The sequence below is a fragment of the Sturnus vulgaris genome, chromosome 11 (genome assembly GCF_052056855.1).
Source record: "Sturnus vulgaris isolate bStuVul1 chromosome 11, bStuVul1.hap1, whole genome shotgun sequence".
NCBI classification, from domain to species: domain Eukaryota; kingdom Metazoa; phylum Chordata; class Aves; order Passeriformes; family Sturnidae; genus Sturnus; species Sturnus vulgaris.
The window spans coordinates 14159976-14174995 of NC_142253.1; the positions used below are offsets into that span (position 1 = coordinate 14159976).

A 15020-nucleotide genomic window follows, 5' to 3' on the forward strand; every position below is an offset into this window, starting at 1 on the left:
GATAGGGTGCCTCTTCTCCCGATGGCGACGCTCACTGCTGGCTGGCAAAGCCGTTTCCATCCCAGGCTGCCCGAGGCTTCGTAAGGATTTATGAAAGATATGCATAACACAAATAAAACCTTTCAGCAGCAAGCGGAGCCATTCTGTCAGTGCACAGCAGCTGGGCAGAGTTTGCAGTTCAGCATGGGAGGTGGGTGGACTCCCAAGCGTGGACCCCCAAAATTTTCCTCTGAAGTAAAAGCTGGGTAGGACAGAGGGGCAGGAGATAGTTTAGGGGTGACAGACCTTGTAAAGGGATGGGGAATCTTTGGGGACAGAACTGGTGACTCACCAGAGCTCATGGCTCTCCCTAAAGCATGTGGGATGCACTTGGGAGAAATTTCCTCTTTGGGGAACTTTTATGGGGTTTTGTGTCTTCATGAAAATAGACATCTTTCAGCTCAAGTGGGGCGGTTTGATGGAGACTGGAGGGAGGGCGGTTGTCCTGCCCCTGTTACTATGTGTCTTTTTGGGATGATTCCACATGGATTGTTTACTCTTAGTGTGCTGAAATACTGGGGCGAGTACTGTGAGGCGCTCTGAGCAGGGCAGCCGGCTGAGCTGGCTTAACGTGGGAGCAGTCTGAGCTTCCCAGGCCAGAGTGCTGCTGGGTGACCTGTCCCTGTCTAAGAGGGGGGGAAAACGCCGTGCCCACACTCAACACATACTGGATTTAGCCCTTCAGGTAGATTAGAGTGATTGCCCCAGCCCTGCTTCTTTGGAAGCAGCCACTGGCATCCGGCAGGAGCCGCAGCTGCTGTAGGTAGGGATACCCTGTGGGGTGTCAACACCTGGCAGGATAGGATGCCCAAGACAGTGATCATGCCTAGAGGGGCACAGATACGGTGCGGTCGCCATGTGCGGTGCCTTAGGGATGCTTGGTGACGTACCTATTCCAGGTAGGGCAGCTCTGCCTGGACACTGATGCCCAGCGGGGGATGATGCCTGGTTGGGGGGTGATTCACTCGCGGCAGGCGATGCCCAGTGAGACACGGACGCCCCTTTGGCGGCCGTTCCCGAGGAGCGGAGGTCCCGGCGGGGCGGGGCCGGGCGGGGCGGGGCAGGGGTCTGTCGATGCAGGGCAATCGCTCCACCCGCTCCCCAGCGCTCCTCCTGTGCCCCGGCAGAGAGGAGATTGGGAGCCTTCGCGCGGGGGACGGGCTAGGGTCCGGTTTAATCTCCGGCTCCGCAGGGATTACGGTCGCAGGATAGTCTCTAATCCGCGGCACTGGCCACCGGGGGCTGCTTGCCCCAGCCCGCAGAAGAGGCACCGCGGAGAGGGGGCAGGTAGGTCTCTCCGATCTCCGCTGCTGCTCGCACTCCCAGGCTCGCTGCCTTCTCCTCCATGGTTGGAGGCTGCCGGGCGCTAGGACCCCTCATCTCCCCTAATTCTCCTTCGCACCCCATCTAGTCCTTTCCGACCCATCTTTCGCCGGCCTCGCTTTCCTCTCACAGCCCGGCTCTCTCCTCCGTTTTTTCCTCCTCCTCCCGGCTCCGGGCAGCACCGGGAAGACTCCGGGGCCCGGCAGCTCTGGCAGGTGGCAGCGCCCCGGGGCTGTTTGCTTTGCTGTACTCCTGCTACTTTCCAGCGGCTGGCACCTTCCCACGGGTGGGTGACAGATCCCGCTAGTGGAGGGGGAGGTAGAGCCCTGCCTGGGTACCCCACCGCTCTGACACTGCCCTGCCTGGATCGCGGTGCTGCATCGTGCGTGCATGGTTCCGCTGATACTCACAGTGACACCAACCCTCAAACTCCCTTTACTTTCCCTTTTTTCTGCTTTAATTTTTAATCGCCCGTGGGAATGACATATGTTTCTGAAGGCTGGAAGCGGCTGTGGCCAGGATCGGGTGTCAGGGTGTCGGGGTGCCGGAGCGGGGGCACGGGCAGGGAGAGTGATGCCGGCCGTCATGGGCACTGGGGCTGGCTGGGACCTGCGGGCGGTGATTCCATAGGCTGTGGTATTTATAGAGCCTGGCTGCCCGGGACGGCAGCGTGGAAAGCCAGGCGGCACATTGCGTTCCTGTTGGCCACGCGTGTCCTATGCCAGCCGGCACGGTGGCCCTCTCTGCCGTGCAAGCTGTGAAAGTCCCACTGTAGAGAAATCTTCCCCAAGGGAAACTGAACCACAGTAGGTAGTTGCTGGACTTGGGGTCCCCAAGCTGAGCTGGCTCTGCTGTGGCACAGGTGAGAACAGAGACCTGGTAAGTTCCCAACAGGTGGGATGGCAGGGAAGCAGAGCCCTGGCTGACTGCGGAGGGCATGGCTGTGCTGAGCTGACGCGGAGGAGATGGGGAATTTTCCACTGGTGTTTGGACCAGGCCCAAGATGAGGTGTTAGACCTGCCTGGTCCCTGTGGCTTCAAGGGGGTACCCCAGAGAAAGCCGTCTGTGCCTCGCAGCACTGTCCTGTCTCCCAGAACAGAGTGCTGGTGTACTTTGGCTCTGGTGGCCAGGGATGCTAAGGGCCAGTGGGACACTCCATTCCATCGGGGGTGGCACGGGGGTGCTGGCACTGCAGGGGACCCTGGCTGAGGTGCAAAGGGCCCCACAGCACCCGGCCGTGCTGCAGCTGTAATCACACACCGGGGCCCCGGCCACCGCAAACAAACAAGCACCGGCAGTGCCTATTTTCCTTGGCACATGGGGATGGGGGGAAGGAGTGGAATCCCACGGGCTCTTTTGGAAGTGCAATCCTTGAGAAAACAGAGGCGGGTCGGGGACAGGACGGACCCCCATGCCCCCGGCTCTCCTCGCTGCGTGGGTCTCAGCCGCCGCGTGCCTCCCCAGCCGCTGACGCAGATCTGGGACTGGCTGGGTCCCCTATGCCAGCGGGGCACAGCCAGCCCGGTGCTGCTATCCCTGTGCAGCAAATGTCAGGCTGGTCCAATGATGAGGGTGGCATGGCCAGGCACAGTGTGGTGGTGCCATGGGGCTTGGGCGAATCATAGCTCCTGATTGGTACAGGGGGCTGTGCTGCGGGTGCTGGAGGCACATCAGGCTGTGGCTGAGGCCAGTCCCTCCTGATATCCCCACCACTGCCAACAGCAAATGACACCTTGGAGTTTTTGCTATTGGTCCCTCCATGTCATCCTGCTAAGGCCAGTTGTGTTTTGGGGAGTGTGAAATCCTGGAGAGCATCTTGCTTCTAAGGCAAAAAAAACCTCCAGAAGTGTGGTAGAAAACCCCACGTCCTTTTCCAGGCACTGTCCATCTGTCTCTGCAGTGCCGCTACCTGTGCCACCATCTTCCCTAGGTGACCCTGCCTTCCCGGAGGGTGGTGTTTGAAGTTTAAAGCAAAACCCATCATACGGCCTAGTGCTGCCTGAGATGCTTTGTGCTCAAGCTGGTGTCTCACCCAGCCTCCCCAAGAACCACACTGAATGCCATTGGCCTCGTGCTGTGTCCACCCTGTCCCCATCCCCATGTTGCCAGCTGCATCTGCCACCTGACCTTGTACCACATGGGCTCAAGCTGGCAGGTGACAGCAACAGGCTGGGCTGTCCCAGTGCTGGACATGACTCCCCTTGCTGGCCTCAGCTTTCTCACTGTTCTTCCCAGCTTGCCTCGGTACGGTGCTTGGATGTTGGAGGATGCGGCAGGCTGATGAGGGCTGATACCGGCATCCTGGTCCCATTCTGGGTTGTGTGCCTGGCAGGTGATGCTGTGGCTGAGCTGCACCATAGCTCTGGCACTGTAAAAACCTCTCCGTGGCCCCACCATGATGTTTGGTTCCACCACTCCCTTCCCTGAACTACCTTTCCTCTCCCTGGTCTGTCCCAGCCACCGGCCAGCTCAGCTGTTGCCATGTTCTGCTTGTAGGCACATTCCCAGGCTCAAGCAGAGCTGTCCCCCAGGACATAGGTGCCACTTGTGCTCTTAGAGTTGCAACAGAGATAGCCAGAAGTGCCCAGGCAGGTGTTGGTGCTGGCAGAGCCCTGCTAGCCAGGACAGCAGCTTCCAGAGCCATTTGTTCCTATTTACTACTGCCAGTCCTGCCCCGGATGGAGCACCAAGGGAATTGTCTAACCCGAGGCTGAGCCATGGTGTGGTATTTGGGGCTGAAAGAGGTGAGCCGAGCCCAGGAGCAGTGCCTACTCTGCTTGGACTGGGGACATGAGTGGGGCTGGCTGGCATGACCAGCTGTCATCTCCAGAGGATCTCAGGTGGAGCTATCTCAGGAGAATCTCCCATGGATCTATTTGGGGAAGGTTTACAGCAGGACTACCCAGAGAAGTTCTCCAGCCATGCACCAGTCAGGTTGCCTCCAGCTGTCCTTTCCCACAGCTGCTGAGGTTCCCATGCCCATGTGGGTGCCCCTCAGAACCTTTGCCCCAAAGGTGAGGTGGCTCCCTGAATGGCTGGATTTGTCCCTTTGGGTACCCACTTCATCTGGGGGAGGTGGCACCCTGACACTACCTTAGTTTAGCTGGGAGTTGGGTGTTGGAAAACCACAGGTTAAAACCAGGTTTGGGTTGCTAATTTTGGGAAGGCAGGCTGTGGGGAAAGCCATGGCTGTGTGTGCTTCAGGGAAAGGGCAGACCCTATTCCCAGGGCAGCCGTGGAGGAGGGGTTCTCTGTGGAGGGCAAGAAGAGGAGGGTTTCTTTTCTTTGTGCTCTGCTGGGGTCAATTCGCTGGGGAGAAGTTGCCAGGGACCACCAAGGTTTGGGTTGCTGCTCAGCTGTGCTTATGTGTCCACACACCCCTGTGCCCACAGCAGTGCCAGAGGCTGATCATGGACCCCAGGCTGGGGTCACCTTGGCCCCAGCAGCAGGCTGGGGCTGATGGCAGTGGGGAGAACATAACTGGCATCCCTGCCTGCCTGCCCATGCTGCCCATCTCTTTGACAGGGCTCGGTCATCAGCACAGCCTCAGGGAATATGAGACCTGTGTGCCTAGCTCTGCTGAAACCCGAACAACCACTTGGGCAGGCGGGCACGGGGGGGGGGCTGCCATGCCCCTGGCACACACCGGCAGCAGGGATACCTGGCTGCCAGCACGCAGGCCGGCAGCTGCAGCAGGCTTGGTGCTAAAGCCGGATTACTACCCGGAATAGTCCCACGGCCCCAGCTGGGCCGGATTATCAAGGATTCATCCACAAGGGAGAGGAGATGGGGAGGGAGTCTCTGTTCTATGGGGGTCCTCGGCCTCGAGGAGCACTCACCTTCTGCCAGGGAGACCCTGCACCTTCGCTGCCCACAGGTGGGAGCAATGGGTGCTCACAGGTGGGTGCTGTGGGGACATGGGGCCATGGGTCCACAGGCTGGCACTGCCTGGCACAGGCAGGGTTGGCAGGCGCTAGCTACCTGTCTTCAGGTGTGCCACACTTACCAGCACCACGTGCGCTGGGGGGGACTGCCAGGCTGGGTCTTGACTGAAGGAACTGGCACAGTGCAGGAGCCAGGCTTGCCCAGGGTAGTACCCATCCTCCTGGCCATGTTGCCAGCTGCAATGGACCTCCCGTCCAACATATCTGCTGACAGAGCTCCCCTGCCCAGCCCCCCGCTCCTGCCTGTGCCTTGCTCTTGCTGGGATTTTCCACTTTTTAAATAAAGTCTGTGTGGAAGTGAGATGTGAGGCAGAGAGAGGCATGCTGTCCCTTCCAGGACTGAAACTCTCACCGTGGTGCCCTGGTCCCCGAGGAAGGCTGGCAGGGGGCCGGAGTGACCCAGCACTGCCTGTCAGCCAGAGCAAGGCAGGGATTTGGGAGCCCTGCCGCCCCACACACGTGTCCCCATCCCAGCGAGGGCGGGCTGTGCTGGCCGGGACGCAGTGTGCGAGAGCAGACATAGCCTCCCCTGAAGCGCAGACGTGGCCGGCGGGACGGTACGTGCCGTCCCACGCATCCTGCTCCGTGTTCCATCTGCAGGGCCTGCGGGACAGCACCAGGGCCCAGCTCAGGCTTCCTAACCACACCGCAGTGCTGGTGGGGTATCAATGAGCATTGGGGCAGCTGGAGCAACCTGGGAGAGGGGGGAAGTCTGGCTGGAGCGGGGCTGTCACTGTCCTTGTGTCCCAGAGCCCGGCAGGCAGCAGAGAGGCGCATGCCGGGAAATCGATGCAGCTTGCTCAGCACCCCCAGGAACGTGGCCCTGGGTGTCACAGCGCGGGGGGGTCCTGTGCCCACGCATGTGGCTAGGTCCACACCATCAGGCTGGGCGAGTGGGCACTGGGACTGGTGGTCGGGGATGATGCCAGGCAGCGTATGGGCTACCCAACATGGCAGTGAAGGTGGCAGCATCCTGTCTGCTTGGTAGCACCCTGAGGGAAGAGATCCCTGAGGAGATGCTCTCTGCCCCAAGCAGAGGGTTCCCAACTAAGGAGGGTACACAATGAAGCAGTGAACCCACCAACCGCAGTCTGGAGGGGAACCAAGCCACCCCTTCAGGGCCATCCGTCACTCTATTTGTTGTTCTGCCTTATCACAAGGCAAACAGCAGCAGGCAGGGCTCACGCTGCCCAATCGAATAGTCTCATGCTCCCTCCTCTTTCATCTCCCCCCTTGCCCTGGCCACTGCCACCAGGAGACCCTGGCCGAGGGGCAAAGGCCAGGGCCAGCTGGGGAAGTGGCAGTGAGTGATGCTGGGCCTGTGCCAGGGCTGTGCCAAGGCTGTGCCAGGGCTGCCCGGCGGGAGGAAGCGTCTGGGTGGCAGCACGAAGCCCAGTGCATGCTGAATGAGTTCGGCTGTGCCGCTTGCTATTCCGAGAGACGCTTGGGGGAAGAAGTTGGTATTTCCTGAGCTGCCCAGAGAGGTGTAATTATAACCTGAGAGAAGAAAGGGGCTGCAGACGAGAGTGCCCAGCCTTCCTGGCGCCCGTGGGGGAGTGGGCAGGGGAGCGGGCACCTCCTGCCTGCCACCAGCAGGATGCGGTGAAACCCTGCCCGCAGGCAGCCCAGTGGCACTGGGGGACTTAAGGAGGTGATGAAACATCACAGGTCTGGTGCCCTCCCTCAATCCCATACTGGGTGAGTGGTGTGTTCAGAGATGCCTGCCCGTGGTGGGAAGGCGCAGAGTTAACGGTGGCTTTTGGACGTGCTGGCAGCCTTGTTCATGCCTGGATCCATCCCAAGCGGAGGCCTAGAGAAGGGGATAAATCATCACCCAGAGCCCGCCTTGCGCTTCCCTCTCATCCCTCGCGTGGCTGAACTTTGTCATTCTGGTCTCTGCTGGCCTGTGTCCTGCCTCAGTTTCCCCACCTGGCTGGGTGCTGCAGGCAGGGTGGCCCAAATATGTGCCCACTGCCTTGGGCCAACCTTAGGGGCTCGGCCCCCCAGACAGTGCCAGCAGCCAGTATGTGGCCTGGGATGACCCTGCCAGGTCGTCTTTGTAGCCTGGATGGGCAGGGACAAGCAGGGCAGCAGCTTAGGAGACCGGAGGTGCTGGCACCCACACCCTGCCGTGTCATCCTTCCCGTGCGTGCCAGCAGGACTGCTGGACCCAACTGTGCTGTGTGAAGGTTCCTCCGATCTCTGGGGACACCAATCTCCTGGGAGCATAAAGATGGGCATGTCCCCTGCTCACCCCATGGCGACCCCAGACAGCGGGGTGGTGGAGCAGCAGCATCCTCCCGGGATTGGGGACCACACTGCATCCCAGCCAGACCTAACCTCCAGCCGGGTGGCACCGGCCCTTGGCTGGACATAGCCCCAGTGTGGAGCCCCCTGGCCAGCCGGACAAGTCCCCAGCCCCTCGGGGCAGTGGGGGGTGGCGGGACCCTGCCCCGGCTGCCAGCCTGCCCCAGAAAGCCACCCTGTGCCGTTTCCCAGCGGGGCGGGGAGGGCCGGGGCTCGCACAGAGGCGGCTTTGTGCGGCGTGCCAAGGCGTCCTGCGCTCGGCAGCCCGGCCGCCTTCCCCTGCCAAGGAGCTGTCTCTCGGCCCTGCGCTCTTTCCTGCTCCGTTTGTCCAGCCCTGACGTGCCCCCGAGCCCCCCGCCTTGGCACCCCGGCAGCGGCGGGACGTGGGTGAGCCCTTCGCACCGGGCAGCACCACGGGCTTTACATAACGGTGGCTGGGGGGGGTCCCTGAGCTCCCTACCCCATCCTCAGCCGCCCTCCCAAACACCCCCACTCGCCTGCTGGCACCCGTCTCCAGGAGGGGAAACTGAGTCATGGAGCCGAGAGCTGCGCAGGGGAGTGGAGGTGGGCAGGCAGCGTGGATGGGGACTCTGGGGCTGGGCAGTGCTGTGCTGTGCTGTGCTGTGCTGTGCTGTGAGCAAGGGAATGGGGTGGGCTGTGGGATGTCTGGCTGGATGAGGGGAGAATCGCATGATGGGTCTCTGGTGGGGTACTGGAGGTGGGGCTGAGTTCCATGGGACATTGTGTGTTGAGCGGGCAGAAGGGAGAAGCACAGCCACGGTGATGCCTGGCTCGGTGACCCTCTCGTCCCTGGGTGCCTGTCCCTGCCGTGCCACCAGCGCTGGTGCTGAGCCCAACTCCAGTGTCCCTGGTGGAGGCAGGACTTGTGAGATTCCAGGCTAGCCCCTCTGGTGCTCCTGCCCAGAGCTGGACCTGTTGCCTCCCTCTTGCAGAGCCTGAGTAGAGTCCATAGCAAGCCCAGCTGTCTCCCAGCCATGGATACCACGGACGTGCCCCTCCAGGCCGAGATGGTGGAGCTGGTGCCCAATGGGAAGCACACGGCTGCACTCACCGCCTCCACTGTCCCCTCACTGGCAGGTGACAGGTAGGGGCCTCAGGGCAAGCGGCGGTGCCAGGGACTTGGGGGTTCGTCTGAGGTGTTCTCTGCCCTTGAGATACCAGCCAGTGCTGATGGCCCTGTCTTTGTCTTTGCTTTGGCTTCACTCTTCTTCCTCTATGGACAGATTTGAGGAGAACCAGACCGGCGTGGCAGAGATGGAGGAGTTCCTGCCCCACGGTGCCGAGAAGAAGCAGACACACTTCACTGATGTGAGTAGCAGCATGGGCACAGCGGTGGGGTGGGATGGGGCAAGCTCCCAGTGTGACTGGTGCATCCCCTCTCCCTGTTGTGTCCTGTGAACAGTTTGAAGGGAAGACGTCTTTCGGGATGTCCGTCTTCAATCTGAGCAATGCCATCATGGGCAGCGGCATCCTGGGGCTGGCCTATGCCATGGCAAACACTGGCATCATCCTCTTCCTGTGAGTACCATGTGGGTATGGCGGTGGGGTGCCCAGGTGTGGGAGTTCCTCCAAGGGGATCGGTGGGTGCAGGCAGGAAAGAAGTGTCGACTTCTTGGGGTGATGCAGGGACCAGTGTCCTGCTGGCTGAGCAATGCCCGTTGCTGGCATAAGTCTGCCTGCTCTGCTGAGTGCTATGCCCCACTTGGGAGGAGGAGGAGGGTGGACGTTTGCCTTCCTTACTACGAAGTCAGATTTCCAAAAGTGGCTTGAAAGACAAGAATGATGGCTCCTTTTGGATGTGGAGACATAGTCTGAATCTGCCTCACGAACACCCAACTGGTGCTGAGGCAAGGGGTGATATCCTGCCAGGACAGCTGCCCACAGGCAGAGCACATCTGCATGGGGTTTTCCCCACAGCCATGTCTGAGCCCTGTGGTGTTATACTGGTAACTGAGCTCTCCTCCTGCAGCTTCCTCCTCACAGCAGTGGCCCTGCTCTCCAGCTACTCCATCCACCTGCTGCTCAAGTCCTCAGGCATTGTGGGTGAGTGCCAAGTCCTCAGCAGGGCCGTGCCAGGGGGTCCCATCCTGACTCTCACCCACCACCGCTCCCCGTCCCACAGGCATTCGTGCCTACGAGCAGCTGGGCTACCGAGCCTTTGGCACGCCGGGAAAGCTGGCTGCAGCCATCGCCATCACGCTGCAGAACATCGGAGGTGAGGAGGTCCCAGGGGGGACCCGCTGGGGCTGGGGCTGGGGACAGGGGATGGGACCAGAGAACACCAGTACAGCGAGACCTCGTTCTGCTCTCCAGCCATGTCCAGCTACCTATACATCGTCAAATCTGAAGTGCCTCTGGTCATCCAGACCTTCCTGAACCTGGAGGAGAAGACCACGTGAGTGCCCATGCTGCCTGCGTGCCTTCCCTGGGCAGGCGCTGGGGCTCTGGCTCCAGCTGTGCAGCCCATGGCAGGGATTTACTATCATTAAGCCACTACTATTTTTGATAACTGTCAGTGCTGAATAAGCCCCTGGATGAGATTAAACCGAGCTGAACTTCCAATCCCTGCTTCTCACATCCCCTTGGGATCAGGCTTTCCTCCTTGAGCAGTATCTGGGGCTGCAGGGTGGGGGACTGGTTGGGTGTAGATCCCCCCACACCATGCCCGCATTCCCACTAGGAACTCTAGCCCTTGTGGGTGTACACTGTGGGGGTAGGCAGAACCCTAGCTCAAGGGCCCCCAGGGATACTGGCCTCAGGGGTCCCCAAGGATGTTAGCAGATCAGAAATGCCAGCCCGCAGGGACACTAGTGCCCCTGGGATTTGCCAGCACAAGGATCCCTAGGAATGGCAGCCAGCCCCCCCAGTGGCTGCCTCTGCCCCCATGTCCCAGCAGAGTGAGGTGGTGAGCAGGCCCTCTGCTTCCAGGGACTGGTACATGAATGGGAACTACCTGGTGATCCTGGTTTCTGTTACCATTATCCTGCCGCTGGCCGTCATGAAGCAGCTGGGTAAGTCAGGGAGATGCTACTCACAGCACTGGGGTCTGGCACCCTGGGTCTCCCACGGGGTGATGGTGCCAGCCCAGATGTGCTGGGCAAGGAGGGGACAATTAGCCAGTGCAAGGGTGCCGCCCGCACCCACCGGCCGCTCTCCTCCCTCCCCAGGCTACCTTGGATACGCCAGCGGCTTCTCCCTCAGCTGTATGGTCTTCTTCCTCATCTCGGTGAGCACCTGCTGGCACATGCCGGTGCCTTGGGGTGCCAAGCATCCCTTCTGCTGGGGTGTGAGGCTGGGCTGGTTGCTGTGGGGACAGCAGAGGCAGCAGGGACAGCGGACGCTCGGGGCTGCAGAGACGCTGCCATGGCAGGGCTGTCAAGCTGCTGGGTTATTTTCGGCTGAAGGAACCAAATGTTGTGGAAAGGGAGAGGGGGAAGCTGCCGGGGGGGGATCTCCACATGTGGCCCCTCCACGTGCTGCTGCCTCACTCTGTCCTGCTGCCCACCCCTACAGGGACAGGCTGGGGGAGCAGCATGGCCACAGGGCAGCACTAGCAAAGGGTGTCCCTTGGAGCAGTCCCGGCAGGGTCACTCTCTTGCTGGGCATGATGCTGGTGTGAGCAACGTATGCTGGGACTTGGGGGCACCAAGAGCTGACTGGGCCCATGTCCCCCCCACCCTAGGTCATCTACAAGAAGTTCCAGATCTTCTGCCCACTTCTGGAGCAGGAGCGGAACATTACGGGCATCCTCAATGCCACCACTGTCAGCACTAGTGACTACCAGAATGGCTACACCGTCCTCCAGGCCCCTGAGCAGGTCACTTGCACACCCAGCTTTTTCACGCTGAACTCACAGGTAAGGATCTGGGATGCACTCCTGAGGCTCTGGGTGAGCCCCCCACTCCGTGCACCCCATGAAGACAGGTGGTCCTGATGCTGGCAGCACCTGCCACTGGGCCCCCAGCAGTCAGTCGTCCTCCTCTTGCACAGACAGCATACACCATCCCCATCATGGCCTTCGCCTTTGTCTGCCACCCCGAGGTCCTGCCCATCTACACCGAGCTGAAGGAGTGAGTCCTGGGTGGGGGCATCTACGGGGAGGGGTGGGCTTCATCCTGTGCCCACCCAAAGGCAGTGCCATCCATGTGTGGGACCTGCACCGGGGCATCATGGGGATGTGGGTGGGTGGATGGTGGCTGATAGGGTCTGGGATGGGTAGGTGGGTGGGCAGGTGGGTGGTAGGCAATATCACCCCTGGTGATTGATGATATAACCCAGGGTGGGTGCTATCACCCCTGGGAGGTATATGATGGGACTCAGAATGGATGGAGGGGTGGTATGACCCCCGGGACATGGGTGCCATGATCCAGGGGTGGTGGTGTGACCCCTGGGATATGGGTGCTGTGACCCAGAGAGGGTGGGTCGCCGGTTGCTGGTGGGTGATTCAACACACCGCCCTGCCCAGGAAGGGGGACACATCCCCTCTCTTCACATCCCGCACACATCCCAGAATGTTTTGGCATCACCCCTCCTCACTGGGCAAGTGCTTGGTGTCAGTGAGTGCCATGGGGCTGTGCTGAGCCCACTGTGTCCTGCAGCCCCTCCAAGAAGAAGATGCAGTGCATCTCCAACATCTCCATCATGGTCATGTACCTCATGTACTTCTTGGCTGCCCTCTTTGGCTACCTCACGTTTTACGGTGAGCCCTCGGGGAGGGGTCTGGGGCTGGCACACCTGTGCTGGGGGGGGTGATGGTGCTGTGGCTCACCCAGGAGCTCCTTGATGGTGTTCACAGACTTTGTGGAGCCAGAGCTGCTGCACACGTACAGCAAGGTGGATCCCTTTGATGTGCTCATCCTGTGTGTTCGTGTGGCTGTGCTGACGGCTGTCACTCTCACCGTTCCCATCGTCCTCTTCCCGGTGAGTGGCCCCACAGGAATGCTAGATGGCTTCAGCACCAGGCTTTGAGAGTGGAAACTGAGACAGTGATGAAGACAGGGATTGAGGAGCAGGACATTCTGGGTGCCAGGAACAGGGCTGGGGCAGAGGCAGGGGTGATGGGGCAGAGGCAGGGCCACAGGGACAAGGCTGTGAAGGGGTAACAGGGATCAGTGGTGCAAGAGGGTCAGAGCTTGGGAAGGGAAGAGTGATAGTGACCTGCAGGGCCATAGGGATAGGGCTGGAGCAGGGGTGATGGGGACCAGCAGGACTGCAGTGAGAGGCTATGTGTCCTGGCTCCAAGGATGGAGTGTGATACCCTGTCCCCGTCCCCAGGTGCGTCGGGCCATCCAGCAGATGCTGTTCCAAGGGAAAGACTTCAGCTGGATCCGACACATCGCCATTGCCGTGATCCTGCTGACCTTCATCAACCTCCTCGTGATCTTTGCTCCCTCCATTCTTGGCATCTTTGGCTTGATTGGTGGGTGGCAGTGCCCTGCTCCTGTCCCTCCTTGATCATGGGGTGTTGCAGCAGCATGCCAGCCCCTGTCCTGACTGGTGCTCGACTTTGACTGACCCTCTCATGTCTCAGTTTCCCCTTCTCATCACGCCAGGACCAGGTGGTTGCGTGGATCCCCCATCCCATCCCTGTCCTGGCAGGCTGGTTCCCACAGTGCAATGCCGGCACTTGCTCTTCCCCTGCGTGTTTCCCTTGATCTGCCCAGCCAGGCTCCCCCCGCTCAGCACTCAGCTGGTGCCAGGGCCTGGGCTGCGGGAGGGGTGTGAGGACAGTGCCAGCACACCGCGTCCCTGGGTTCCTGGAAGGCTTTGCCAGGACTAGGGGGGGACAAGGAGGGGGTGGGGGTGGATAAAACCTGTCCTGGCAGTGGAGCTGGCAGGGCTGAGCTGCAGGGTGGGAGGCCTCTGCCCACTCTGTCCCTGTCTGCTCCAGGTGCCACCTCTGCTCCCTGCCTCATCTTCATCTTCCCTGCCATCTTCTACATCCGCATCATGCCCAAGGACAAGGAGCCACTGCGCTCTGCCCCCAAAATATTGGTAAGCACGGGCAGGGGTACAAGGGTGGGGACAGGCATGGGGTTCTGAGTCATGCTGGGAACTCTGTTGCCCTGGCCATCCCTGAATCCCTTCCTTGTCCCCACAGGCTGCCTGCTTTGCCCTCCTTGGGGTGGCCTTCATGATCATGAGCTTGAGCTTCATCATCATCGACTGGGCCACGGGTGAGGGGAAGAGCGGCGGCAGCCACTAGCCACTACCGGGTGCCCACGCCAACCTCCCCCCCACCCACCCGGTGCCCCCGGGAGAGCCGACCCCTGGCTCAGCCCCCATGCTGCAGCCCCACCAGGATTCCCTGGGGACTTCCACTGTTGCTGCCTATTACCTGTGGTGATGGTGAGAGGGCATGAGCCATGGCAGGCATGGAGACTCCTCAGCCTGTGTTTGGGATGGGGCAGTGAGCCCGGGGCAGGTCCTGTGCCCCCCCCAGCCACTCCAGCGGGCACCCTCCCTGCTCTGCGTCTCAGTTTCCCCATCTGTAAAATGGGGAGAATAATACTGCCCTACCTCACCCGGAGCTAGCTATCAGGTGGAGCTCTTCTGCACCCCAAGAGTCGCCAGCAGCAGGCACTGCCGGGGCACAGGGCACTGCCTGCCGTGGGGACTGAGGACCGGGCACTTTCCTGCCCCCCCCCCCCAGATAGCATCAAGAGCCTGATGAACAGTGTCCGTGGGGGCTGGAATCCAGCGGGGTGCTCGGACCTGTGACAGCACCTGTGCTCAAGCCACCCGTCCTCTCCCCTGCCACTTCCCCGAGCCCAAAGAGATGCCACCCAGTGCCCTGGCATCCTCACGGGGGCGCCTTGGTCCCCATGGACAAGCATGGTCCTCACGCTGTGGCTGGTGGTATCCAGCCTGCTGCTCCTGAGCCTGCCAGGGAATCTGTTGGCTCCTGGTGCCTGTGGATGGGACCCTGCTGACCCCTAGGCCATGTATGGGGACCATCTGCATTGCTCCAGGGAGGTGGCATGCATGCCATGGGCTTTGCATCCACTGGAATCCTGCCCATGCTGCGGCTCAGCTGTGGGGGCCTGGTGCACCCGAGGGGCATGAGGGGGATTTGGGGGTGGGCTGGGTGCAGCACTCACTGGGGGGAAGCTCAGGGCTCTGGAGGCACCCCTTGTCTGCATGCCCGGATGCCAGGGTCATGGGCACCCCAGCAACCCAAGCTGTCCCTGCTTGCCTTGCACCCTGGGCCAGCACTCGGACCCCCACAGCCCTCACCCATCCATCCACCCATCCATCTATCCATCCATGCCGCTGGGATGCCCCAAACCATGCCAAAACCCGGAAAGCGGCTCTCCCACCCCCCGCCTCCCCTCCCAGTATGGAGGGCAGCCCGGCAGGGTGGGCAGCACGGGGTAGGGGGGGTTT

The 15020-nt window shown here is 61.1% G+C and overlaps 1 protein-coding gene across 2 annotated transcripts; it reads left to right on the top strand.

Annotated features, from left to right (window-relative positions):
• The first annotated feature begins 1164 nt into the window (after positions 1-1164).
• On the top strand, positions 1165-13893 carry SLC38A3 (solute carrier family 38 member 3). Of its 2 annotated transcripts, none has more exons than XM_014869618.2 (16): positions 1165-1326; positions 8567-8718; positions 8858-8942; positions 9037-9152; positions 9604-9677; positions 9757-9849; positions 9948-10029; positions 10563-10645; positions 10802-10860; positions 11317-11490; positions 11625-11704; positions 12233-12333; positions 12430-12554; positions 12909-13053; positions 13525-13628; positions 13735-13893. In XM_014869618.2, the coding sequence occupies exons 2-16, from the start codon at positions 8609-8611 to the stop codon at positions 13837-13839; spliced, it is 1536 nt and encodes a 511-aa protein (XP_014725104.1). In that variant the 5' UTR covers positions 1165-1326; positions 8567-8608; the 3' UTR covers positions 13840-13893. The 2 variants fall into 2 exon arrangements, with proteins under 2 accessions (XP_014725104.1, XP_088027680.1); XM_088171554.1 differs by lacking the exon at positions 1165-1326 and adding an exon at positions 8044-8177.
• The last annotated feature ends 1127 nt before the right edge of the window (positions 13894-15020 follow it).

Excerpts from the sequence above, each read along its gene's own strand:
- SLC38A3 (XM_014869618.2), top strand. The coding sequence starts at position 8,609 with ATGGATACCACGGACGTGCCCCTCCAGGCCGAGATGGTGGAGCTGGTG. Across the intron at positions 8,943-9,036 it reads AGCAGACACACTTCACTGAT|TTTGAAGGGAAGACGTCTTT; the intron begins GTGAGTAGCAGC and ends TCCTGTGAACAG. Across the intron at positions 12,555-12,908 it reads TTCCCATCGTCCTCTTCCCG|GTGCGTCGGGCCATCCAGCA; the intron begins GTGAGTGGCCCC and ends CCCCGTCCCCAG.